The sequence below is a fragment of the Falco punctatus genome (genome assembly GCF_963210335.1).
Source record: "Falco punctatus genome assembly, chromosome: 19".
Classification (NCBI taxonomy): Eukaryota; Metazoa; Chordata; class Aves; order Falconiformes; family Falconidae; genus Falco; species Falco punctatus.
This window is the reverse complement of record NC_137599.1, coordinates 2696871-2722467: the sequence shown is the minus strand read 5'-3', so window position 1 is coordinate 2722467 and position 25597 is coordinate 2696871. Positions and strand designations below refer to the sequence as shown.

Genomic DNA, 25597 nt, shown 5'->3' with positions numbered 1-25597 from the left:
AGAGAGCTGGGCTGCAGGTATCTGCTCGTCCTGGTGCAGCTGGGAAAACCAAAGACGCTGGAAGTTTCTCATGCAGGATCCTGGGGGGCAGGGAGGTGGGGAGGGTCCGCCTGAGGAAGGGGGAGGAGGTCCGTCTCTCTGCTCAGGAACAATCCGCCTGTGCAGCCCGCTTTCACCTGGGGATGGGGGGCAGGGGGGGGGCCCCACGTGTAGCTGAAAGACAAGAAAGACCATTGAAACCAGAACCTGCACAGAGATGGTGGGCACGGCGCGCCCCGTGCTGCTGGCACACGCTGGAAGCCACCAGCACCAGTTCAGCGGATCAGCACCCCGGTGCTCCGCAGAGCAGGATCCGACACGTCTGCCTTCCCTCCTCCACATCCTCAAGCCAGCAGCCCCCCCACCCCCACCCCAGCATACTCCCTGCAGAGATCTGGAGCCTGGGATTTGCGACTCAAAACCAGCCGCTGCAGCACGCATGGAAAGCTCAGAGCTTTTCAAATCCACATTAAACATTCATCGCTCTAAAAATAAACGAGCATCCCATTCTCCCCGGAGTCTCCTCCAGGATCCGCAAGGCTGACGCGCAGCAGCGGCGCAGCAAGGGCACTTTGTGCTGTGCCGCCAGCGCCAGGTCCAAGCACCATTGCTCAGGGCCACACCAGTCAGGCCTGTACTGGGATGCACTGGGGGGCTCTTCACCCCCCCCCCCCCCCAGCCCCTGCCCAACACCAGCTTTGGCCACAGGGGCGGCTGCTGGGGTCGTTTTGTAACCGCTCCAGCACCAAAGGTGCTGAGCACAGGCAGGAACGAGCCCTGCGGCATTTCTCTGCACAGGCTCAGCAGGCAGAAGAGGGGGCAGGTGGGACGGGACGCAGGCACAGCCCAAACCCTCGGGGCCCCCCCTCACAGCCCAAATCCTCAGGCCCCCCCCCCCCCCCAAGCGCAGCAGGCTGCCCTGGGGGCTCCAGGGAGCGTGTGCAGGCCCCCGGGCAACGCTGCTGCATGGGGAAGGACGTGATCAGGAGCCTGGGGCGGCTCACACCAGCCCCTACGTGATCCAGCCTGAGCAAACAAGGCAGCAGCTGTCACTGCTGTCACCTCCTGCCACACTCGAGCACCAGCCACGAGGACCCCTCCTCCTCCCTTACCTCTGTTTGTTTTGCTGGGGTAGATTCTCTGAAAGTATTTATATTCTTCTGGGGCTGGGAAGTCTTCGACAGGGTGAAAGGAGTATTTGGATTCAAAGTCATCTGCGGAGAAGGGGGGAGAAATGGGCAGGTCAGCGAGGGGGGCTCCGACAAGCACAGCGAAAGCTGAAGGGCTTGGCTGCACACTGGGGGCTCCCCCCAGCTCCAGCCCCCCAGGACAGCAGCGGCTACAGCGAGCACAGATCCGTGCCCGGGGTCCCACTCACCCAGGAACGCTCTGACGGTGGAGATGGAGTCCCGGTGCCCGTTCCGCACCGGTGGAGGCGGCGGTGGTGGCCCAGCCGGGGTCCTTGTGGGCGGTGGTGGCGGCTTCCCTCGGCTCGGGGGCTCGGCAGAACCATGCAATCTGTAGGGGGGCGGGGGTGGGGGGGCGTCACGCCCCCCATTTCGCAGCATCGGCGGAGGGGGTGGCGGAGCTGCAAGGAGAGCTGGGTCAGCACCGGCACGGCCCACCGCAGCCTGCCAAGGCACGGCATCCCCAGGGCAAACCCTCCCTCCGGCAGCGGGGCCAAGGACATCCTCCGAGGTAGCTTTCCAGGCCAGCTGCTGAGCCAGGTCGCTCCAGCGGCCAAAGTGGCCGCCCAGGGATGCTCCTACGAGCGCCCAGAGATTTCCTGCTCGCTCCTGACATCTGCATTCCTCCCGTCAGCTGCAGCGGAGGGGACTGGCCAGCCTGCTCCCCGCTGGCTCCCCGCCCACCCCCAGGGGGGCTGCTCCAGCCCCAGCACGACCCAGGTCACCTTCAGCATGAGAAGGGGTCCAAGGACCAGCTCCGAGCCTGCACACACCGGGGTTTGAGGGCAGCGGCTCCACATGGAGCCAAGATGCAGCCTGGCCGGGCTGGGAAGCTGCGTCCACACGGCCGCCAAGGCAGCGACAGGACCCAGGGCCCCTCCAACCCACCTCTCGCTCCTGCCCAGCCTCCCACAGACGCACAGTGGCAGTTCATGCTCTTCATTAAGCTAATTACACACAGACTAACAGAGCAGATCCCCAGCTGTAACTCAAAGGAGAGATTCTGGCAGGGCCGGAAGGACAGAGCGGCTTGGCAGGGGACCAGGCGGGAGCTGTGGTCTGGACGCGGAGCCCAGGAGCGCAGGGGGGGGGCACCGGGGCAAAGCTGTCACCGCTCCTGGCAGCAGGGACATGCTCACACCCAGCTCCATGTGCAGGGGGGCAACAGCTAGTGGTTCTCACGAAGTCACCCCTCTTCGTGGTGCCTGCCACCAAAATGCCTGCACCAGAGGTGACAGAGCCTTCACTGCCAACTGTGCTCCAAATGATGCAGTGCCAAAAGCAGCCCGGAGAGGAGCAGGATTGTTCCCCAGGGCTGAGCGAGGGTGTCTGGCTGCACCGCCAAGGGAAAGGCTTCTTCCTTCTCTGCCACAGCTTTTTGTCGCTACCCCAGTGACATTTAGGAAGCTCACGGGGAGCAACCACAGCATGCACAGCTCTGGCTCCACCACGTTCTGACCTCCCACCCTGGGAGGACACAGCAACCTCACGGGCAGGAGCTGCCCAGCCGCAACCCCCTGCCAACATCAGGCCTGAAAGGAGCCAAACAAACAAAGGACAGGACCAAGGACACGTATTAAACATGACAGTCCAGCTACTGCCCCTGGCTCAACCCCTACGCTGGCTGCCACGTGCAGAAGCGCCACTGCGCCCCGGCACTGACTCTTCCCCCAGCATCTGCTTCCAGACACCAAAGACCCCACGGGCAGGTGGCCGCAGCCTGACCCACCACGGCCGCTCCTGGGTGCAACGGAGCCAGGCTCAGCAGAGCGAACGGTTTTTACCTGCTCCCCGGCTGGGGGGGTCTCTGGCCGGCGGAGGGGGGCGACTGCTCTGGAGAGACGGGGAGGCTGAAGCAGGTGGTGGTGGTGCCAGACCCCGCAAAGCGCCCGGCGTCTTCCTGTGCAAGGAGTTGTGTCTCTGCGGCAGCTCTGGGGCGGATTCGTTGATGGGGCTGGAAGGGCCGTTGGGGACACCGGGGGGTTGCCGATAAGGGGGCGGCGGGGGGGCGAGAGACTGGCTCTGAGCCCCCGACCCCGTTCGGATACTGACTGGGGAGGGAGGGGGCTTGATGGGTGGTGGAGCAGGGGGTCCGTCCCTGCTCACGGGCAGTCGCTGTCCCGGGGTGGGCGGCAGGGGCTTCTCTCGGTTGTAGGAAGAGGCCTTGGCGCTGTGCGCCGGCGGGGGGGCCGGAGGGGCGGCAGCACGGCGTCCCGGCGGGGGAGGCGGCGGGGCGGAGGAGCTGTGCTTCATGCCGGTGCTGCTGGTGGTGTTGGGCCGGGAGAGATCCGGCAGGGAGGGCCTCTGCGTGCGCGGCAGCTCCGGCGGAGAGCCCCGGCTGTTGTCAGCATCATCTTGAGGTCGGCTGTTGCTGGCCGGCACCGGGGGCCTGGGGGCGGCTGCCCTGGAGCCGGGGACTTGCAGGGTTTGCTTACTGGAGCTGTCTGCGGTGAAGGAAAGCAGAGTGACTGGCCAGGCACGGCACGGGCCGGGAAGACGGCGAGAGCGACGTGCGGCGCTCGGTCCCCGAGCCTGCGCAGAGCGCGGGGCAGCCTGCCCGCTCGGCCGAGGAGGGCCAGACCGTGCGGAACGCTGTCTGGCACAGGCAGGGAGCTGGCACCGCGCTCAGCCACACACAGCTCCTCTCTCACCACTGCTATTCGCTCTCTGGCTTGCTGGAAGGCAGGTTGCCACAGAAAATAGCAGAAAGAAACGTTCAGCAACACACACGACTCCTGGGCCCTCCAAGGAGGTTTGTGTCATGGGACGCTGTGGTGTGCAGAGCGCGCAGCTTGCCTGCGGCCACACGTGGCGTGTTGATGTGGGGGTCCCTGCCTCTACCCAGCTGAAATTCCCAAGCAAACACGGCAAGATCCTCAACCCCCTCCTGCTCGGGAGCCTTCCCAGGGAACCTCCGTGCAAACCACAGACAGGGGCCATTACCTGAGCTGTCCTTCGCCCCCACGGGTCTGAGCTTGGGCACACCGCCTTGGAAGAGGCCGCCCTTTGCCTGGATCGCAGCTGAGCTAGAGCTGTAGCTGCCACCACCACTGCCCTTGGGCTCTGAAAGGAGAGGGACAGGGACAGGGAGGTTAAGCCTGGTATTATCAGCTCCTCCAACGAGGAGCTGCTGGAAACCAGATGGGCGACAGCCCAGAAACCATCCTGAAGGGCACGGCAGCACCCGGCGTGGGGCTGAGGGCCTCCCGGGTGCAGGCCAGGTGGGTACTCACTCTCTAGGATTGGTGCGCTCCGGTCGTTGATTTGCGTCACTTTCCTTAGCTTGGTCCCTTTACAGATGTCCTGCAGGAGGGCCCCACGGCCTCGCTGCTCCTCTCGGCTCAGTTTCGGCAGCTCTGTGTTTGCCTGGAGATTAAGAAGCAGCTCAGCAGCTCGCCTGTGCACAGACATCCCGATCCACCTTCCCACTCCGCTGAGCCCAGAAGCACTCCCACCCCCCGCTGGCAAACAGCCTTCTCCGGGGGCTCTTTTCCCGATGGAGAGAGGGGGCTGCCCCAGGAGGTCACGCTGTTCTTCTACAGTGAGGCTGAGACCCCGTCCTACCTAGAGCCCAGGCTCAGCTCAGTTACAACCACGTGGGAGACCCCCCGCTCTCCGCTCCAGGCCATCGTGGAGCAGAAGGTCCTAACGCACAGCGCAGGCCCTTCCTCTGCTGCAAGGGGAACTGAGGCGCAGCCCCACAGCCCACCTGACGCTCTCGTAGGTTGGACTTGAGGAGGTCCAGAGACAACAGAGGAGCCCCTGGCAAGCGGCACCATGCGGAGACGGGCCACCTGCCCACCCTACAACCCTACCTGACTGAAGGTAGGAGGCGGCGGGGGGCCAGGCGGCGGCGGCGGTGGGGGAGGAGGGATCGGCATCCTGGCCCAGCTCCCAGCAGCTCCGGCGGCTCAGTGCTGGGGGCTAGCCCGGTCACTCATGCCTGCGGGAAGGGAGGAAGCGGTCAGGGACTGGAAGGGAAAGCTGGCAAACTGGCCACCGAGAAACATGGCCCCAGGCTAGCGCGCTAGTGCCCTGGGCCTGGAGCTCACACGGAGCAGAGAGGGGCTGGGGCTGTTCTCTCCCGGCTGGCTCAACAGGGTCTCCAGATTCTCCCAAGACTCCAGAGCAGCAGGTCCCAGAGGTGGGAGCCAGCAGGATCCCCCACCCCAAATTTCCAGGGCCCCCACCCCAGCACAGAGCCTGCTGCTGAAACCCAGGACACTTTTCACACGACCGCCTCGCTCAGTAGAGAAAACCCAGCCAAGCTAATCCTGCTCCATCAATCCAGCTCCTTTATCTGCAGCCGGAGGCTGCTCACGTGGAAGCGCGACAGGAGCCCACAGCCTACAGCCCGTCAGCAGGCACCACGGCCAGCCCTGGCACGCGTCCCCAGCAGGTCCCTCCGGCCACGAACGCCGTTCAATCTGCCAGACGGATCACCAAGCAGAAGGCAGACGAAGCGGCACGGTGCTGTCCTGTGGCACAAGGAGAATCACTCCCGCCCCCAAACAGCCCTGACAGATGAGGCAGGTTTTCCCAACCCCTCCGATCCTCCAACATCCCAACACCCGAAGGCTGGCTGCGCCCTGCTCCATCCCCACAGCTCCAAAGCGCCCCTTGAAGCTGTCCAAGTAGCAGCAAAACGAGCTTTACCGACATCGGCCTGACTAGATTTCAACCCACCGCATCACAAGCCCAAAACGAACCTGTCCCGCACCACGGCTTACCCAGAACGGCCATTCCCACAGCCCCACAGCTCCAAAGCCCCCCTCCAAGCTGTCCAAGCAGCAGCAAAACGAGCTTTACCAACATCGGCCTGATTAGATTTCAACTCACCGCATCACAAGCGCAAAAGGAGCCCGTCCCGCACCACGGCTTACCCGGAACGGCTCCCAGCCTGCACAGGTCGGGGTCCCCGGAGCCCGGCAGCTCCGGTTGGCAGCGGAGATGGAGCACAGAGGAAGCAGGGACAGGAAAAGGCACCTGAATCACCAGGAGATCACAGGATGGGCCCCTGGCAAGCTCGTGCTTCTGACAGCAGCAGGCAGGTAGGGCTGTCCCGGCAGCACCGGCTCAGGGAATAGGAATGTGATGACTGGAGGCCTCACTCGCCACCCCGGGAGTTTCGGGTGCCCAGGGCAGGCCAAAAGGCAGGGGATAAATGCCCCTTTCTGGACCGCAGATGTCTTTCCCCCAGGAAAACCTGTTCCCTAACCATTAAAGGGGACCACAATACCAACCCGAGGTAAGAACAGGGCAGTTTCACACCTGCAGCTTCCGACTTGTGATCCCTGACCTCCGGGGCAGGCGACCAGAGAGGTCACAGACACATCCACCACGACAGTGAAAGTTTCTTGACGACCCAGGCACTGAAACCCAGGTGCCCACGACCTTTGAAATGGTTTGTATCAGCTATTAAAATCCAGATCCCTTCTAAGACTCGCCTTCTACTAGAAAAACCACAATTTACTGATGCTACAGTACGTGGAAGCCAGAAGAAGACCTGGCCCATCCTCACATGTGACGTTCCCACTCCCCATCACGGCAGAGGTGTGAGAACAGGAGAAATGGACCAGCAGCATCTCTGCGATGCCAGCGGCTCCCCTGCCCTCAAGCGAACCACCAGCTCTCTGCGGTTCAGGAAAAGAAATAAGTAAACTGCCTTTTAATTAAAAACAGCTCCTCTACCGAGTGAGAAACTCCTCAGCTACAGACACCCTCTCTCTGGGAAGACATCCCTCCCTCTATCTTCTGGCCTTTTTAAAGTCACTCGAGATGGCAAGTTCTCCGGCGGCACCAGCCACACCTCTGTGGAGCCGGGAGCTGCAGGAGCTCGAACCCACCGGGACTCAGCAGGCCCTTGCCCACCCCACTGGGGAGGCCAGGGACGCCAGCTCACTCCTGCCTCCCGGAAAACCCTCCCCTGACACCTCCAAGTGCCACTTTGCTCCAGACCAACCTCGAGGCCTCACACAAAAAAGCCCAAATCCCCGGATTTCTGCAGCCCCACCAAGCCAGGCTGCTCTGCAGACTGGAACAAAGCCCAGCAAACCCATTTGGCCTGTACCTTTCCCACCAAAGCAAGATCAGAGACGGCTCATAATGCGCTCGTCTGGGACCCGCCGGCGCTGCCAGGACGTGTTGCAACAGGAGCGCTTTTCCCCTGTGCTCCTGCCCACCCTGCAGCGGGACCACAGGGCCAGGACGGCGCGAGCTGCTGCCAGGGCAGAGCGTGACGTCGGGGGACGGCGTGATGGCGTCGTGGCATGACAGGCAGGAGAGCCCCGGCCTTGTTTGAACACCGGCAGCTGGAGGTAATTAGCAGAGATACAGCTGAGAAACGTGTCAGGTAATGAGACTCCTGACTCCGTCTCATGTGTCACAGGCCTGAGCCAGCACAGGAGCGGTGCCAGCGCTGCGGGCCGTCACCTCTGCTCCTGATCCATGGGAACAGAAAACACCCACACATCGTCTGCCCGTTACGCTCCTGCTCCAGCTGGTTACTCACGGGGTGACACTCCCCACCCAGCTCTGCACCTCGACAGCACGTGGGGGGTCACAGGAGCCCCTTCAGATACTTCTGCGACAGGGACACGCCGCCTCGCTGCACACAGACGGGCGGACAGGGGTTTGTTGGCTGTCAGAAAACAAGGCAGTGCCACGTCTGCAAGGGGAGCACGCTGCTCAGGTCCCCCTCTTTGCCCTGCTGCTCCCCACGTAAGCCCCACATCAGGCAGAGCGACTAGGGACAATCCCAGAGCGACGTTACCTCCTGTAAACACAGGGGAGGAGAGGGGTATCTCTACAAAGAAAACCATGAGTCATTACCTCCCCGTATCTAACATGCCCTTAAAACTAGTGCTGCACCGAAACCCGCATTCAGATAAAGGCTCTGACCTAGAAGAGCGAGAGGAGGGGAGAGAAGAGTTTAAGCTAAAGCAGCTTGAGGATAAACTGGAGCTGAATTCCCGAGAAACAGGTCATTTCGTTTCAGCACACGGCCCCATTCAGGTTGTGGATTAACAGCAAAGGTCACATTGAAAAACCAAAATCAAGAGGCACCGAACTCAGCACATGGCGGCTGCTGCTTATTTCATACCATGAGAAAAGCCGAGACCTCTGGGTGGGAACGCTGGAGTGATTTGTGTCTGTCTTTAAAATAAAGCCTAGATCTTTAATGTTCATGAAGACAGACACAGCTGATAAAGATTAGGGAGACGCAAGCTAAATCCTCCAGGAAAAAAAAAAAAAAAAAAAAAAAGGAGGGGGTTCTCCCAGCTCTGCTTACCACCCCTTAATGTCTGGCGTATGCCTTACGGAAACCATGCCCTTTAAAACAATGCTGCTCCGACAGCCGACTTCTCTGCATTTCTTCTCCTTTGTTCTTCGTTACCAGGGATCCTTTCACCAAGCCAGATCTGAGCCTTTGAGAGCTCCATATGCCGCCACGGCAGCTCCCTGCACTTGCAGGGAAAGTGGTTTGAAAGACCTGAATCGGGGTGGCGAGAGAGACACAGCTAGATCAAAGCGCAGAGGAGAGCTTGTCTTCGGTTAAGCCGGGAGGGGCAGGTTTGCACGTTAGCTTTCCTTTTAAAATGAAAAAAAAAAAAAACAAAACGCAAGAAAGCTGTGAGAAAACCAGGAGGAAGGCGACGTGTGAAAAGCTATCACTTTGGAGGAGAGCGGGCTCACTAAAATCGAGGTGACCCTGCAGAAAGCTGCTCCCAGCAGCCACGCCGGGTGTCACCGGCACCGCAGACCCCTCGCCCCATGGTGGCACTGACCATGGTGGAAGATCCTGGAGCGTTTTGAGTTGGCACTCCCCTGCCAACCCTGGGTTCAAAACACTGTTAAAAGCCCAGGATGTGCCATTCAGCAGCCCCTCTCTCCTGTAAAACAGCTGAATTAGCCAGATCTGGCCTGGACTACGCGCCACGGTTTTCAGGAGGTCGGTTGGTTGGATTTTTTAGGTGTTTTTCAAGTCCCCATTCGCCGTGAAGGGAAATGAAATGCCTTTTCCAGCAAGCAGCCCTGGATTCTGCTCATCCCTCGGGGTGGGGGGGTTGCTTTTTTAGCAGGACAGGCAGCAGTGACCTTCAGACGCAGTAAGCGCGTTTCCTCGCTTTTCAGGGGGATTTGGGCGCTGGGGCGGATTTGTATTTCACAGCTACACTCGCTGCTGCGGCGAGGCCGCATTTGCAAAACCGAGATGAAGCGCTTCATCCTCAGGGAGGCAGCGGCTTTGAACTGCAGATCAAGAGGAATTTCCAGCCCTCTGATGTCGGCTGCAGAATGTGGCTGCACCGGTTTGGGGACGACTTCCAAGGCTGGACCTCTTAAACACCCTCCCTCCCACCCCGCCTCGCAGGGCGCCTTTATCTTCCACCTCTTCCCATCCAAACCCTCAGTTCCTCATTACCCTGAGTGCAGCCCTTCCAAATTCAGAGCCTGTCCTCCAAAGCCTGACATTTCTGCCCGTTCCTGAGGAGCGAGGGCTTCGGCAGCACTGAAGATGCGACATAAATAATTTATCCTGAAAGACAGCCATCACAGGATTTAAGGTCATTCAGGCTTTTAAAATCGTATCAGCATGCTTTAAGAGAGTGAGCTGCCATCTCGATTTGGAGCGTCTCAAAGAGCTGGTGCATCGCTGCGTGCAGACAGACAGACACACTCCAGCCCCGCGGGACTCAGACATTCACTGTGAATTATTAACAACCCACGGTCACTGACAATGCATTTTTAACAAAACCCCGAACACAAAAGTTTCTAATGCCTCAGGGCCGAATTCCACAGCCCTTGGTGCTTCCCCAGCCCCGACCATCGGACCCCGGAGTCGGGGCTGTCCTTTAGCAGCTTTCCACCCAGCTCAGCTCGGTGCACTTGGCAGAGGAAACCTTTAATCAGGAGCAAGGAATCGTGTCCCGACATTAGGCTGCAGCCAAGGGAAGAGCAGGAAGAGCCTGTCCCAGGAGGGCCCACAGACTTCCCTGCCTCTCCCTGTCCCATGTGCCAGGCGAGAAGGGAAAGGAAGCCGGGGAGGGAGAGGTGGCACACGAGGGGACTGGGCAGGAACCGCTCTGAACCACCGCTCTCCGACGGACATCTCCGATTGTTCCAGCGGGAGGAAGCAGCGGGAGACGCAGGGACTTCCCGGCTGCTTTGACGGTGACCCACGGCTGGGAATAACGTGCTGCACAGCCCACGCCTCGCAGAGAACAATACGCCGCTGAATGGAAAGCGGCTCCTGAGCCTGGTGGTGTTAGTCTAGAGGTCAGATTAAAATGCCTTTTTATCGACTGCCAACAATGCACCGTCCCCTTCACCGTCGGCTCCAAACACCGTCTGCACGTTTAGAGCAAATGAAGCCTGCACGTTGGAGCTGACAGAGCTGGGAGCTAAGGCAGCAAGGAAAATACCGGTGGCCTCAGGCTGCTCCGAGCAGGACGAGGAGCAGAGAAGAGCTCCAGCCACCTCCAAGAGCTTTTTAAAGCCCCCCAGCAGTGCCGGGGCTCACTCATACCAGGCTGGTTCAGAGGCAGCTGCATCTAAGGCTCCCCGCACAGCAAACCCGGCGCAGCGTCAGTCTTTGGTCTCCACCAGGCTGAGGCTGCCCGCGGTACCAGCGCAGAGCCAGGCCCACCCCGCCAACCGTCAGTCCAAACCCAGAGCACGCAAAGTTATCTGTAAAACAGCACCAGGCGGGCAGAGCTTACAGCACCAGCCAGCCTTACACGGGAGCAGGCACCCAGTCTCCAGCTCCAGCCTGCCACCCTGAGTTGACGCCGTCAGCTGCCGCAGCCGTCTACTGATGCTGGTCTGAGTCACGAGGTAGGGACGGCAAAATGGTCCAGGTGAAACCTTCTGCCAAAAAAAGCACATTAATTGGACGGGACCCCGCTGAAGGCCACGCTTTCAAACCAAAACCCTGAGCCAAGCTCTTCTGCCAGGCTCACCCCGACATCCGAGTGGTTGGCACCGAACCAACCCGCCCTCTCAGCCGACGCAACGCCAGGCCGGCGCTGAAGGGCTGACATTTCTGCATCCTCCTCCTCCTCCTCTGTCCCTCGGGAGCGGTGGCCCTGCCCAGGCACACGGGCCCAGCAGACAGCCCCTCTGCGAGAGGTTCACCGCGCCCCGAGACCGAACGGGCTGCGCGGCTATCTTAGGAAAAAAGCCTCTGCTTGGTCCCCCGGCCCCCATCCAGAAAGTTTGGTTATAACCGTGAAGAAAAAATAAAAAATATCGGTGGAAAACCCATGAGCTACACTCACACACACGCTGCCTGGAGGTCGGCTCTGCTCAAGAGCCTGGATGGAGAATAACCATGCCCTTAAAGTACCGCAGGGCTGGCTCCAGCTTAAACCCCCGTACCAGCCTCCGCCTGTGTTTAAACACGCGGCTTAAGGCCGAGACCCCGCCGTACCCCGCAGCAGCCACCCTCCTGCTCTGCCTGTGGCCCTTCGGCCCCTTCGCTCAGCAAGGCAGCACCCAGGGCTGGGTTGGTTGCCCTGCCCTGGCCAGGAGCCTCCTTGGCAGCTAGCCCTCCGGCCCTTGTCCCCTGCTGGGGTCTCTCCCACCTCCGGCCAGGCATCCCTGAGGCTCCCACCCTCGTCATCTGCTGACGAGGACTGCGGGGAGGCTGAGGGCAGAGACCTCCACCTTTGGTCCCTTTTGCCACCCCCCTCCTGCAGGCCAGAGGTGCTGGGGCTCTGCCTGCTCGCTCACCTCCCACGCCGACTCTTTTGCAAGCGCTGCTCCGAGCCCGGCTGCGGGAAGCAGCCCCGAAGGAGACAAGCGGAGCCGGGCTGGAGCGCAAGGTCTCCTGCTGTTCCACAAAACTCGGCCAAGTATTCTCAGGGTTTTCCTAGGCAAAGGCCAAGCAGAGATGCGCCGACTCACAATCCAGAATACACAGGACAAGTAACCGAGGCAGAGTGCAAGTCGCTGGGTGCTGTCGGGAGGTGCCTGCTGGAAGGGTGCAGTCCCCGCCGCGGAATAAAGTCACCCCGAACCACCCCAAAGCCACAGCGACCTCGCAGAGAGGAAGCAGGCACTAGGAAAACCACTGCTGACTGCTTCTAAAAAGTCGAATTGGCTAAAGAAACGCATCCTTCCTGCAACCGAGTTTGCACCCCAAGTCATTAGGAGAAAACTGACGAGCTCCCATAGAACGCCCAACGCTTAAGTGTTATCTCGGGACACAGGTATACACTTGAGGCTTGTGCAAGACCCTAAAGCTACAGAAACCTTACCAACGGGGCCAATCCACACCGTAGGATCGACAGGATGGCTTAAGGCAAGCGGAGGCCTGGCTGGGGCACGAGGCCGAAGGCGGCGAGGGCCCAGCCCCACCAGCCTTCGCTGTGACAGCCGCAGCTGCAGGAGGTGTAAGAGCACGAAGGAAGCGCCTGTGTCAATGCCAAGGGGAAAGCGAGCCAAGCCCCGTCAGAGCGAGTTCTCCGCACAGTCGGATCCACACTCGGCTGATTTTCAGGTCGGTAGGTGCCAAGAACACGCTGCAAATTTACAGCCGGCGCAGAGGGAGAGGAGGGCTTGCTTTGAGACGTGATCTAGTAAAAGAGTGTGACAGAGAGACTCGGCAATGGGGTCGGGTGGTCCTTGCAGATGCAACCCCCTCGCTCCCAGGCGAAGCCGCAGGCACACCCCAGCTGTCGACCCCGAGCCCAGCCCAGCCCAGGGAAGCTTTAAGCCCCCACACCTCCAGGAGGAACCACCACCGGCCCTGCAGGGAAGGTGCCCGACTGCTTTGGCCAAAGCAGAGACAGGCCCTGGGCGCAAGCAAGCACAGCGTGCATCGCTGCAGGAGCGCCACGGCAGCAGGTCAGACCCGACAAGGACACTCGAGCGCAGCAGCACCAAACCCCAGCAAGCAGCGTCCTGGGGCGCAGGGCCCCGCATGATGCCCACGTCTCCCCACGGCCCAGACTGCCCGGGGGCCATGCTGCGAGCGAGCTCTGCCAAGCAGCATTTGCAACCTCCCTCACCTGCTCCCACTGGAAAGGGGAAAGCAGAGCTCCCTGCCACCCTCCGCACCTGCCCGGCAGCTTCTCCCCCTTCCCCGCGAGCATCCCTCCCGAGCTGCCTCCGCCCCAGGGCTGCCGGAGGGAGAGTCTGCGCCCAGGGCACGGGGCTGCCGCGGCTCCGGCTGGTGCAGCTGGTCCTGCCGAGCAGCAGGAATCTCTACGGGTTTGATACTGCATGTGGGAGACTCCATGCAGGAGTGGGGATGGACCCAAGGAAGCAGAAAGGCACCCGAGCCCCAGCACCATGCCGGGGCATAGAGCTCCACAGCCTGCAGGAGATCCCCCCAGCAGGTTTCAGCCCCCAGTACTGCAGCCCCCCTCGAGGCCAGTGACAAAAAAGCCAGCTCAGCTTGGGAAAAAGACCATTTAATTTCTGAACCAACCTCGTAACATCAGAGTGAGGAGCAAGCCCTGGGAGCTGCGCTCATGCCAGAGCTGCCCTGGGAAAACGAGCAAGAGAAACCCAGGATGCTCAGCCCTTCATCAGGAGGGCACTTTCCCCCCCGCCCCGTTCCCTCCTCCCACCTTTGCTTCCCAACAGAAAGCTACTTCTTTGGCAGAGCAAATCTGCCTTCCTTCCAAGCAGCCAGATGTAAGTAAGTAGGTCAGACAAGGACCAGAGCGCCTCGACAACAGCACTTTAAAGCAAAGCAAAGCGGGAAGCGAGCCCTGACCTGGAACATGCCCCGTCACCTTGGTGCTGGTGGAGGTAGGGGGGGAAACCAGCACACCTCACCTCAGAGAGAATGCGTTCAGCAAGAGCAGAAAATCTAACAGCAGCAGAGCGGCACTCTGCGCAGCGGCTTGTGTGTCAGGGTCTAATATCCTGCAGCTGCAGGAGCCGAAAGCTTTACACCCTCGCGTGTCGGCGGCACCGGCCAATCTGCCACAGCGCGTAACCACAGACCTACTTTTCACGGCAGAAACTAACCCAAACAGACCCAATCCACGGGGCAGGGAGGCGGAGGGGCAGGCAGTGGTGGTAAAGGTGTGACCGGCCAGCCGCGCTCCCCTCCGTGCCACACTCACGACTCGGCGCCGGGCACGACACACACTCTGGATGGCACCGGCTTGGCAAGCCACGGCCGACAGTTCCCATTTGTTCACGGCGGGATGAAGCCAAGCTCTCCCTCGCCCTCCACGGCACAAAGAGGGGTCTGTGCTCCCAGCCCTGGAGCGGCCATGGGAAAACAGGCTCTGCCTCTGCATTCCAGCAACAACGCACGGCTGCGAGCGGGAGAGCCTGCGAGCGGGAGAGCCACCGTGCTGCCTGGCAGCCCGCACCGGCGGTGCCGTCGCGCAAGGTGCAAAGAGGGGATGTCTCCCAGCACGGGGGGGGGGGGAGGCTCAGCTGAAGCAGCAGTGCCGAAACACCTTGGGGACACAACACACTCAATAAGCTGAGACAGGCAGGAACGAAGACAGGCAGCCAAGCCACGAAGAGCGGAGGATGCACTCGCCAGGTAGCTTTGCCGCAGAGAGCACGTCCAAGCCAGGGCCAGGCGGATTCACACCTCATCTGCAAACCGAGCCGCCTCCTTCGGCAGCGGAGGCAGGAGTCAGGTCAGATTAGATCCTCTCTGGCAGCCGTCAGCGGGGCAGCGACACTCCGCACCAGAGATCAGGCCAGGCTAGAGCAACCCAGGCGGACACCCATCCGCGGCCAAGTCTGCCAAAGGTAAAACAAGGCCGGTTTGGGATCACGGCACCTCTCCAAGGGCTCCTGCTCAGCCCAGCGTGCAGGCTGTGGTTCATTGAAATGACTTTCATGCAAAACCTCTGCCTCCACCTGGCCCGAGGACGCTGCTGCACTGGCTCCTTGCCACCTTCCTACCGGCCAGCGGGGTGGGGGAAGTGGCTCCCAGCCGACGTCTTGCCTGGATGCTGAGGTGGGGCAAAAAAAAACCGGAGCAAGGCAGTCACGAGGCACTCAGCACCCAACATCCACCCGTCAGCTGAGGGTCAGGAGGCAGCCGGCATCTCCTCCCTCTGCATCCCACCTTACGGGCCCCAGAAACGCTGCCCAAGTCCAAGCAGATGAGGGGGGTGGGCACAGCCTGGGCTCCCGTCCCACTCACCGCAGGGGGGGTACCTGCAGCGGAGCCCTGGCTAACAGCAACAGGGACTCGAGGCAAACCCCTTAAAAGTCTCTGAGCAGTGCTTGGAGAATAAGTGGGTTCAGAGGACACAGCGCTGGGCTCGCCGGGGCTTCAGCCTGCACTGCCCCAAACCCACCCTGACCACTGCCTCCCCCAGGTCCGGGCTCAGCGCAGCTTCTCCGTGACAGGACAAACGCTAAAACAAGCGACACCTCAACAAGAGCAGAGCCCCAAGGAGGCACAGCTTGGTGTCCAGGCACACCGGCTCATGGATGCAGCCCGCTCGCTGGGCTCGTCACCATGCAGCGCACGTACCCCGCAGCCTGAACCCATCCGCATCCCTCCCACGTCGCGGCTGAGGACATCGAGGCACACGGGGAACCCTGCAAACAGAGAGCCAGGGTGGGCGAGAGCTGCTCGCCGGAGCCAGCTGTGCACTCAAGGCCAGGCGTGAGCCACATCAATTCTGCTGAGTCTTCGTGGAGGGGGAGGGTAGGGGGGTGGAAGGCTGCGGCTGCTCGTGCCACAGCGCTGCTGCGCTCCCTCTGTCCCAAAGGACACGCAGAAAACAATCAGCTGCTTATTTGTGTGCTTACAACCAGGGCTCTGGAGGGGTCCAGAGCGTAAAACCCACAGCAGGAATTCAGTCCTCAAGGCTGGGACGCTGCCTGGGCAGTGTCTGGCAGGGGCAGGCGCTGCCGTGCAGGCTCCGTGGGTGGGAAGGGGAACACGCAGCGGAGCCGTGTTTACCCAGAGCCGAAGGGAGAGCTCGGCCTCCACCGCGGCACTCGCAGCACTTGGCTGCCCAGCCAGATGCTGCCCCGCGCTCGGGTGTTCGCAGCCTGAGGCTGCTCCGGCCGCGGTTTGCCGGCACCGGGCCCAGAGGAGCAACCAGACCGCAACGCTGCTTGGGGACCCTGGGCCTGGGCGGTGCCTGGGAGCGCTGTCCCCCCCGTGTCCCGTCCCCCCCCCGAAGGACACAACCGAGGCACCCACGGGTGCTGCCCACACGCAGGCCCGGAGTTTCCCCTGTCAGCATCGCTGGACGGGGGGCAAAGGGACGAACGCGCCGGCCACCTTCCCGTGACGCGGGGAGAAGCGGAGTGGGGAGCAGCTCTCCCCGGGACCCCCGCAGAGCCTCCCCGCCGCCACCGGGGCCCGCTGCCAACACCCCCCCAGCACAGACACGGCCAGCAGCGCCGGTGCCTCCCCTGGGCGCTGCCCCACGGCCTCCCCGCCCCCCGCTGCCACCGCCCCTGCGGACCCACGGCCACCCCAGCCCTCCCGCGCCCCCCCAACAGCCCCCGACGCGTCCCCCTGCCCAGAGCAGGCCCCGCACAGACCCCAGCGCAGCCCCGGCCCCCTCGCCCCGCCAAGCCGCACGGCCCCCCGCACGCCCACCCCGAGGCGCCGGAGCCCACGGAGGGCCGCGGCCCCGGCCCGCACAGGCCCCGCCGTGCCCGCCCCGGTGCCCCCGCGCTCACCCGCCGCCCGCGGCCTACCTCCCGCCGCACCCGGAAACGCGGCCCCGCGGCGCCGTCCGGCCTCCAGCCGCGGCCAAACAAAATGGCGGCCGCCGTCCCTCCTGCGCCTGCGCCGCACGGACCGGATGTGGGCGGGGCCCGGCGGGGCGGCACGACCGCGGCGCCATCTTGGAGAGGTCGAGCGGCCATGGTGGGAAGGGCGCGGCGGCCGCCATCTTGGGAAGGTCACCCGCTACGGCGGGACTGCCGCGCTCCGCGGGCGGCCTGAGGAGCGAGGCGCCGCAGGGGAGCGACCCCCCGCTGCCAGCCCAGCCGCCGCTCCAGCTCCGAGGTGGCCCGGCTACAGCCAGCAGCTCCGCCTGCCATGTTGGGAAGGGCGAGAGGACACCGGTCGCCGCCATGTTGGGAAGGGCCGGCAGGCCCCTGGCCGTCGCCATCTTGAGAAGGTCACCGTGGTGGCCCACGCTGCCGCCATCTTGAGAAGGTCAGGGGCCGCGGTCGGTGCCGAGAGGCGGGCGGGGGGGCGATGCCCGCGCCCCCCGCTGCTCCGGGCACGACCTCACCCGGCAGCGCGGCGCTGGCGTCACTCCCCGGCATGACATCAGGAGACGAGCGCTGGGACAGCCTTTTATTGGGGCTCCGCGCCCCCCTCCCCAGCTTTTTTTCTTTTTTTTTTTTTTCCCTTTTTTTCCTCCTTTTTTCTTAAAAAATAAATGTACAATTCCTGATGGCAGCTCGGTACAAAATATACACGTCTGGGGGGGGGGGGGGGCGGGCGGGCGGGCGGGCTGGGGGACATGTACAAAAATAGAGGGGGGGGACACACACCTCAGGGGGTCTCTGCACCCCGGCTGGGGGTGGGGGGACACCCCAGGGGGTCCCTGCACCCCGGCCAGGGGGGGATACACGATACCCCGGGGGGTCTCTGCCCCCCAGCCAGGGGAAGGGGGGGTGCACCCCAGGGCGTCTCTGCACCCCAGCCAAGGCGGGGGGGGGGAGGGGGCGGGACAGTGGGGAGCCAGGGGGACATGGAGGAGGGGGGGGGATGCGCCCGGGGTCCCCAACCCCCCACCCCACCCCGTGCCAAGGGTGGGGGGCAGCACCCCGCTGCACCCCCCGCCCTGCCCAGGCCGGGGTCCCCTGGCCAAAGTGCGTCAGTGCTGGGGGGTCCGGGCCCCCCGGCAGGTGGGGGTCCCCAGGCGGGGGCCCCCCGGCCCTCACTGGCTGCCGGGCTCCAGCTTGTAGGAGAGCTCGAAGAGCAGGTTCTGGTTGTCGATGACGCGCAGCTGCCGCACGTAGGCCTTGGTCTGCAGCTGCCCGGGGGAGGCCTCCAGCTCCAGGCCTGGGGGGGGGTCAGTGCCAGGGGCAGCGCCGGGCAGCCCCCCGCCCACCCGCGACCGGGCTGGGATGGAGGGATGGAGGGATGGAGGGATGGAGGGATGGAGGGATGGAGGGATGGAGGGATGGAGGGATGGAGGGATGGAGGGATGGAGGGATGGAGGGATGGAGGGATGGAGGGATGGAGGGATGGAGGGATGGAGGGATGGAGGGATGGAGGGATGGAGGGATGGAGGGATGGAGGGATGGAGGGATGGAGGGGGACGGCAACGGTGGTGTGGGGGATGGAAGGATGTGGGATGCAGGGATGGACAGGGATGGAGGGACAGGGATACAGGGACAGGGATGCAGGGGTGGAGGGATGGGGATGAAGATGCAGAGATGGACAGGGATGGTGGCGTGAGGATGGGGGGGATGGGGATGCAGGGGGACAGGGACAGAGGGCTGGGGATGCAGATGCAGGGATGGTGGCACGGGGATGGGGGGATGGGGATGCAGGGGGACAGGGACGGAGGGCTGGGGATGCAGATGCAGGGATGGTGGCACGGGGATGGGGGGATGGGGATGCAGGGGGACAGGGATGGAGGGCAACGGCAATGGTGATGTGGGGATGAAGGGACGCGGGGATGCAGAGGGACAGGGATGGCAATGCAGGGATGGGGATGCAGGAACGGGGATGTGGCTCCAGCACCAGAGGTGCAGGGCCATGCACGTCCCCCCACCCTACAGGGTCAGCCCCCTCCCACAGCACTGGCCCCCCACCCCTGCCCGGCCGGGGCTGCGGGGGTCCCGGCCCCCCACCATACTCACAGAGCGGGCGGCTCCGGTACTTGCGGATGGTCCTCACTTTCTCGGCGATGCAGTGCTGGAACAGAGAGCACCCCCCCATCGGCACCAGCCCCCCAGGACCCTGCCTGGCCCCCCAGGGACCACCTGCCCCCCAGGAGCCTGGGGACCGTACCCCCTCTGGGATCCTGCTGCACACCCTGGGGCATCCCCATCACCAGGGTCCCCACCTTGGGGATCCTATTCTGCACCTTAGGGACCCCACACCCCCCAGCACCCCCCACCCCAACCAGGCAGGAGGGCTCCAGCCCCCCCAGTCCCCCTTCCCTGGCTGCACCCCAGGGATCCCTCGGTCATGTCCCCCCAGCAAAGGGCACCCACCAGTTTCTCCACGTTGACCAGCCCGTCCAGGAGGGTCTTGCTGCCTTCATGCAGGAAGGTCAGATCTGGGGGCGAGCAGGGGGTGAGGGGGACCCCATGGGGCAGCAGTGGGACCCTGGCCCCCCATGGGGCGCGGGAGCCCCTGTGCCCCCCTCACCTTTGAGGATAAGCGGCACAAAGGGGATGAGGGGGGGTTTCATCTTGGCCAGCACCTCCCGGTAGGTCTTGTGGTTCCTGCAGGGGTCCTGGGAGGGGGAACACGGGGGTTCAGGGTTGGGGGAGGGGGGCTCTTTATGGGTGCCAGCACCCTGCCCAGCCCACCCTGGATCCCCCCACACACACACAACACCAGCTTCCATGGGCACAGCACTGTGGCCATTGCTGGGGGCCTGGGGGGGGGCAAGGACACCCCGGGACAGTATGAGAACAACCCCCACCCACCAGCTCCCCAGTTCCCCCCCAGGGTGCTGGGGGGTCCCCAAGACCCACGGTCTCACCGTCAGGTTCTCGAACTTCCGAAACAGGTTCTTGAATTTCCCCGGGAGCTTCTGCAAAAACAGGTCCCGGGGGGAGCCATGAGCACCCAGGAGGGGCCCGGGAGCACCCAGAGGGGGGGTCCAGGGCACCCCCCAGCCCTTTACCTCCCAGGTGAGGCGCAGGCGGCTGATGGCAGCGTTGTTGAGCCCGATGACGATGGCGTAGAAGGAGAGCATGTCCTGGTTCTGCTTGCATCTAGGGGGGGGGAGAGAGGGTGAGGAGCGGGCAGGGGACCCCCCCCACACACCCCCAACCCCGGCCCCGCACTCACATGGCCGCGATCTTGATGAGCTTTTTGAGGAGGTGGGCGCGCTTGCCCAGCGCCTCGCAGAGCAGCAGCTCGGTGCCCACCCAGTGCTGCACCTCGCTGCACCGCTGCAGCAGCAGCTCCAGGTTGGCCGTCTCCCGCCGGCCCCGCTCCCCGTGGAACACGTAATCCACGAACTCCAGCTGCCGGGATGCGGGGATGCAGGTGCCATCAGGATCCCCTGCCAGTGGGCAGCCCCCCGCCGCCAGCCCCCCAGCCCCCAGCCCACCTCGTGGATGCAGCGGAAGAGCTCCCAGTGGAAGGCGGTGAGGTGGTTGGCGATCTCCTCCGGCTCCGCGCGGTGGATCTCCGTGTCCCCGGGGACCACCTGGATCTCCTCAGGCAGCGGCACCTGTGAGAGGAGGCGGGGATGCTCAGAGGGTGCTGGAGGACACAGGGGGGCTGCAGGAGGGTCCCCCCAGGCCCAGGGGGTCCCCGGCACGGTGCTGACCAGGGAGTCGAAGGTGTCCCTGGTGCAGGCGAAGAGGTGGCTGTTGATGCCCAGGGTGGTGAAGACGCACTCCTCGCTGGGCTGCAGCACCGCTTTCTCTGCGGGCGGAGCACGGGCAGGGGCTCAGCACCAGCCGGACCCCCACCCCTGCCCGCAGCGCCGCTGGCCCCCCGGGCACCTCCGGATGAGGCCATGGTGACAAGGATGAGGGCGTCCTCGCGGGCACTCTGCTCCTCCGAGTACTGCAGCTTCTCGGTGACAGAGGCCAGGATGTCCTGCACCGAGGCCGAGAGGCGGCTGCGGATGGTGACGTACGAGTGGTCGGGCATGTACACGCGGCAGAAAACTGGGGAGAAGGTTTGGGGGGGGGGGGGGGGCGTCAGGGCCATGCTGGACCCCCTGCACCTCCCTGGCGTCCTCCAGAGCCCCGAGTGGGGAAACTGAGGCACGGTCTCTTGCAGCCACCAGGGAAGGGACCCTGGCACCCAGCACCCATCCCGGCACCCGGCCACGGTCACTCACTCTCGTCGGAGCCCCGGAAAGCCACCCGCGTCTGCAGGCACGAGTCGATGCGGCGAAAATGCCTGAACAGCGGCTTCACCTGCTTGTTGGGGGGGGGCGTCTCGTCGGCCACCCTGCGGCACAGCAGCGGGGTCAGGCAGTGGCCCCAGCATGGCTAGCACCCTTGGGTGCTGCCCGCCGAGCCCTGCCCGCGCGCTCTGCCACAGCCCCTGCCCAGGTCCTCGCTCATTACCTAAGGGCTGCTAATGAGCTAATGACCCCCCAGCTCCTGGGCCACAACTCGTTGTCCCTCCCCGGGGACCCCCTGAGCCACAGGGACCCCCTGGCCCCCCAGGACCCCCTGCTCACTTGAGCTCCACGGTCTCCACGAGCTGGTGCAGCTTGAGGATCTCATCCTCCAGGTCCTGGTAGAGGGACGTGTCCTTCATGATGAGCAGGTAGAGCTCCTGGGGGGCGAGAGGGGCTCAGGACAGGGGGCTGCAGGGGTCCGGGGTGGGGGTGGGGGTGTCATGGAGTGGGGACACCCACCTTGATCACCTTCCCGGCGCTCTCCTCCTCCTGCAGCAGCCCCTTGTAGGTCTCGAGGAAATGCAGCAGCACGGCCAGCACTGCCCGCTTGCGCCGCAGCCCAGCCCCCTCCTCCCAGCGTGGCAGGGGGCTGCCCGCCGCCAGCACGAAGGTGGCACCATCAAGGAGGAACCACGGCAAGGAGGGACCCCGGCCACCCGCCAGCACCCACCGCACCCTGGGCACCCCTTGTGAGGCTCTTCGTGCCCACCCTGGTGGCACCCCGCTGCCCACCTCGCACCCGAACCCATACGCCCACCCTCACGGCACCCCAATTCCCTCCTTGCTGCTCCCGTGTGCACCCCCCATGGCACCCTCCTGCCCTCCCCACGCCCACCCTTGTGCCACCCTCATGCCCACCCTGATGCCCTCCTGGCTGCACCCTCAAGCTCCCCCTTGTACCACCCTCATGCCCTCCCCGTGCCCAATCTTGGACCCCTCCCCATTGCACCCTTCTGCCCCCTTCACAGCACCCTTGTGCCCACTCTCACTGCACCCCCGTGCCCTCCGCGTGCCCAGCCTCGGACCCTCCTCACTGCACCCTCACACCCCCCTCAGTGGCACCCCAATGCCCCCCTGCACCCCCTCCCCACTGCCCCCCAAGGATATTGCTGGTGCAGCTGCTGCAGGAAGCGCTCGGTGGGCAGGAAAAGGGAGTGTGTGAGCACGATGTCATCCAGCAGCGACTCTGGGGGAGATGGGGGGGGGGGGGGGGGCAGGTGTGGGCACCCTGCCCCACACAGCCCCCCACCGCCACCCCCCAGAGACCCCATGCCCTGCAGAGCGGGCGGCCAAGGGGAGCGATGCTAATTCCCAGGGCAACACTGGGAGATGCTGAACCCCACGCCAAGCCCCCCCCTCCCCCCCCGGTGCCTGGCATTGACTCATGGCCCCACTCCCAGCCCCGTGGGGCAGCCAGGTCCTGGCAGGAGCATGGTGTGGGGCAGAGGCACCGGCAGGGCAGGACCTGAGCCGCGACGCCGCAGCACGCCCAACGGCCCCAGCAAGAGCCTGGCCATGGGCAAACTGGGACACAGCTCAGGGCAATGGGGAAACTGAGGCAGGCAGCAAGGTCAGGTGCCTGCAGCAAATATTTGGGCGCTCAGGGTGCACCGTGCTGGTGCTGGTGTCAGCCCCGGGGCAGCCGGTGCCCGCTGCCGGGCTCTCTGGGTCAGCCCAGGCAGCACCAGCCCTGGGGAGGGTGTTTTGGCACGGCATGGCCCGGTGTGCCAGTCAGCACCAGCACCCAGCCGCCACCAGCACCCAGCCGCCACCAGCACCCAGCCGCCACCAGCACCCAGCCGCACAACCTTTGGACGAGGCACCGCTCCCTCGCCCGGCATGAACAACCCTCGACCCTGAGCAGGTCCCCAACTGGATGGGTGCCCCAGGGATGGGATGACGAGACCCCAGTGCCCCCCCCCCAGGGGCCCTTCCGAGGCTCAATGACCTGTCCCCGCAGGAGGGGCCGTGCAAAGCATCCCCCCCATAGCTGCCCCCCAGGCTCTGGCCCATTAACCCGGCCATGGATCTGTGCCAAGGGGGGGCTGAGGCTCCCCTGGCACCACCGCGCCGGGGCACAGCGCCCGCCGGGGACAAGGTGCTGCTGAAAGCAGGACACACTGTCTGGGGCGCGGATGGGACCCCTCAGCCCCCCCCCCCCAGCACTGCCGGGCCAGTGCCCCACATCCAGTGCACATTCACTGCACCTGCCTCGGGGCACGCAGGGACACCTGCAGTTGGGGGGCACATGTACCCAGCTCTGCCTGGGGGCCAGGGGTCGGACACCCCTCCCCCCCCCAGCCCTGCAGACAGCAGCACCCTCCAATCCTGCCTCAGTTTCCCCATCCCACTGCAGCACCCACCCCACCCCCAGAGCAGCAGGGATGGCTTTCCCGCAGCGGGACAACGGGGCTGGTGGGACCCTCCGTACCCCCCCCCCCCACCGGCTCCTGTCCCACTCCCCACCAGCCTGGGCACCGCAGGGCCGGGCCTGGCAGCGTGTCGGTGCAGGCAGGGCCCGGCGCTGCCAGTCCCATCTCGCTCCTACCCGAAGGGCTCCCTCGTGTCGGTGGGTGCGCCCTACCGGGAACGTGGGGCTGGGGCTCCCCGCTGCCCCCCAGCCCTGCGCCCCCGCAGCCCAGGGGGCTCGGCCGGAGCAGGGGTCCCCACCCTGAGGAGCACCCCCAGCCCGCCTGCACCCCCCCAGCTCCGCACACTCCAAACCACCCCAGAACCTGGCATGGGGAGCCGTGGTGAGATGGCACCGGGGCACCGGGCAGCCTGTGCCGGAGGGACGGGGCATCCACCTGACACCCCCCCCCCCCCCCCCCAATGCTGTGGCTCCGGTGGGGCTAATTTTAGCAGCGGGAAGATGTTAAAAATTAATCAAGCGGGAGGCCAAGGGCTCGGTGCGGCGCGGTAGCAGCCGGTGCCCGGCCAACCTCGGCCTCCGCCGGGCCTGGTGCCGCCACCGATCTCGGTGCCCCGCCGTGCCCCTCACCGCAGCGTCGGGCCGGAGAGCGCTGCCCCGTGGGCCCCCTGCCCACCCTGCTGCCACGGCTACCCTGGCCCGGTGGGACCCCCGCCTGCCCTTGCCACCCACCTGCGCCCCACGCGGTGCCGCCCCCCTCCCCGCGCACCCAGCATCGCCCACCCGCATCCATCACCGCATCCCGGCGGCACCGGCCCGGCGGGCGCCCCCCCGCCACCCCCGGCCCCCCGCCTCCAGCGCCACCCGCTGCCGCATCGCCCCCCCCGTCCCCCGGGCACCCCCGCAGCCCTCCTCCCGCCGGGACCCGCAGCCCCCCCGTGGGTCCCGCAGCCCCCGAGCCGCGGTACCTGCTCCGCAGCCGCGGCCGTGCGCGCCGCCCGCCGGCAGCCGCTCCAGCAGCGCGGCCAGGAGCCGCTCGGGGGGCGCGGGCGCGGCGGGGCCGCAGCCGCAGCCGCAGCAGCAGCGGGCGGCGGGCGGCGCTTCGGGGCTCGGCGGCTCCCGGTCCCGGTCGCGGTCACCAGCCGGGGACGGGTCCTCCGGGGAGCGCAGCGGCGCGTCGGGCGGCCGCAGCTCCAGCCAGCGGCCCTCGCCCCCCGGCAGCGGCCCCGCCGGCCCCGCCGGTTCCTCGGGGGAGGCGGCCGGGCGCGACAGGCTCTGCCGCCGCGCCGCCGGTGCCGAGCCCTGCGCCGCTCCCGGGGCGGCGGCGGGGCGGGCGGGCAGGTGCGAGCCCGGCTTCTTCAGCAACTTCTCCAGCGGCTTCATGGCCGCCCGGGCGCGGCGGCGGCGGCGGCGGCGGCGGCTCAGGGGGCCATGGGCGGCGGCGGCGGCGGGGCGGCTCCGCTCGGCTCCGCTCGGGCTCGGGCCCCGGCGCCGCTCCCCGCCCGCCCCGCGCCTGCTGCGCGCTGCGCCCCGCCGCGGCCCGCCGAGCCGCCGCCCCCGGCCCCGCCGCCCCGCCCCGCCCCCCGGCCCCGCCGCCGGCACCTGCCCGCCCCCGCCCCCGCGGCCGCACCGGGACGGGCACCGGGACCGGCCCGGGGGTGCGCGGGCAGCGGGCGGCACCGCACCGGGGCACGGCGGGGGCGGCGCGTGTGCCCCCCGCAGCACCGCGCAGGTGATGCGTCGCGCACCCCCGCAGCCCCTCCCGCAGCACCAGCACACCGGGGACACCGGCGCAGTCCCCCCCCGCCCCCATCACACCATCGGCACCATCACCCGCCTCGACCGAGGGGCAGTGTCACCCCCGCCGCGTGCTCACACCCCTGTGACACCCCCGCCCCCCCCCCCCGCAGCATCGGCACACCGGGGACGCCGGCACAGCCCCCCTGTCCCCTGCCGTACAGCCGGGCGGGAGGAGC

The 25597-nt window shown here is 65.3% G+C and overlaps 2 protein-coding genes across 7 annotated transcripts; both read right to left on the bottom strand.

Annotated features, from left to right (window-relative positions):
• Nucleotides 1-28: 28 nt before the first annotated feature.
• WIPF2 (WAS/WASL interacting protein family member 2) lies at nucleotides 29-16937 on the bottom strand. 4 transcript variants are annotated; one of them, XM_080369981.1, is made up of 9 exons: nucleotides 15691-15853; nucleotides 14791-15160; nucleotides 5042-5169; nucleotides 4460-4592; nucleotides 4170-4289; nucleotides 3011-3670; nucleotides 1418-1627; nucleotides 1152-1253; nucleotides 29-213 (listed from the first exon to the last, which is right to left on the bottom strand). In XM_080369981.1, exons 3-9 carry the CDS (start codon nucleotides 5105-5107, stop codon nucleotides 173-175), a joined length of 1332 nt encoding a protein of 443 aa, XP_080226107.1. In that variant the 5' UTR covers nucleotides 5108-5169; nucleotides 14791-15160; nucleotides 15691-15853; the 3' UTR covers nucleotides 29-172. The 4 variants fall into 4 exon arrangements, with proteins under 4 accessions (XP_080226107.1, XP_080226109.1, XP_080226108.1 ...); XM_080369983.1 differs by lacking the exons at nucleotides 14791-15160; nucleotides 15691-15853 and adding an exon at nucleotides 16878-16937; XM_080369982.1 differs by lacking the exons at nucleotides 14791-15160; nucleotides 15691-15853 and adding an exon at nucleotides 16860-16908.
• A 940-nt stretch (nucleotides 16938-17877) lies between these two features.
• RAPGEFL1 (Rap guanine nucleotide exchange factor like 1) lies at nucleotides 17878-25508 on the bottom strand. Of its 3 annotated transcripts, none has more exons than XM_080369552.1 (15): nucleotides 24590-25508; nucleotides 22331-22436; nucleotides 21710-21839; nucleotides 21530-21627; nucleotides 21182-21294; nucleotides 20838-21005; nucleotides 20660-20757; nucleotides 20438-20560; nucleotides 20173-20351; nucleotides 20006-20096; nucleotides 19862-19912; nucleotides 19522-19609; nucleotides 19365-19429; nucleotides 19008-19062; nucleotides 17878-18201 (listed from the first exon to the last, which is right to left on the bottom strand). In XM_080369552.1, exons 1-15 carry the CDS (start codon nucleotides 25002-25004, stop codon nucleotides 18077-18079), a joined length of 1905 nt encoding a protein of 634 aa, XP_080225678.1. In that variant the 5' UTR covers nucleotides 25005-25508; the 3' UTR covers nucleotides 17878-18076. The 3 variants fall into 3 exon arrangements, with proteins under 3 accessions (XP_080225678.1, XP_080225677.1, XP_080225676.1); XM_080369551.1 differs by having other exon boundaries at nucleotides 21710-21860; nucleotides 22358-22436; XM_080369550.1 differs by having other exon boundaries at nucleotides 19522-20757; nucleotides 21710-21860; nucleotides 22358-22436.
• Between the last annotated feature and the right edge of the window lie 89 nt (nucleotides 25509-25597).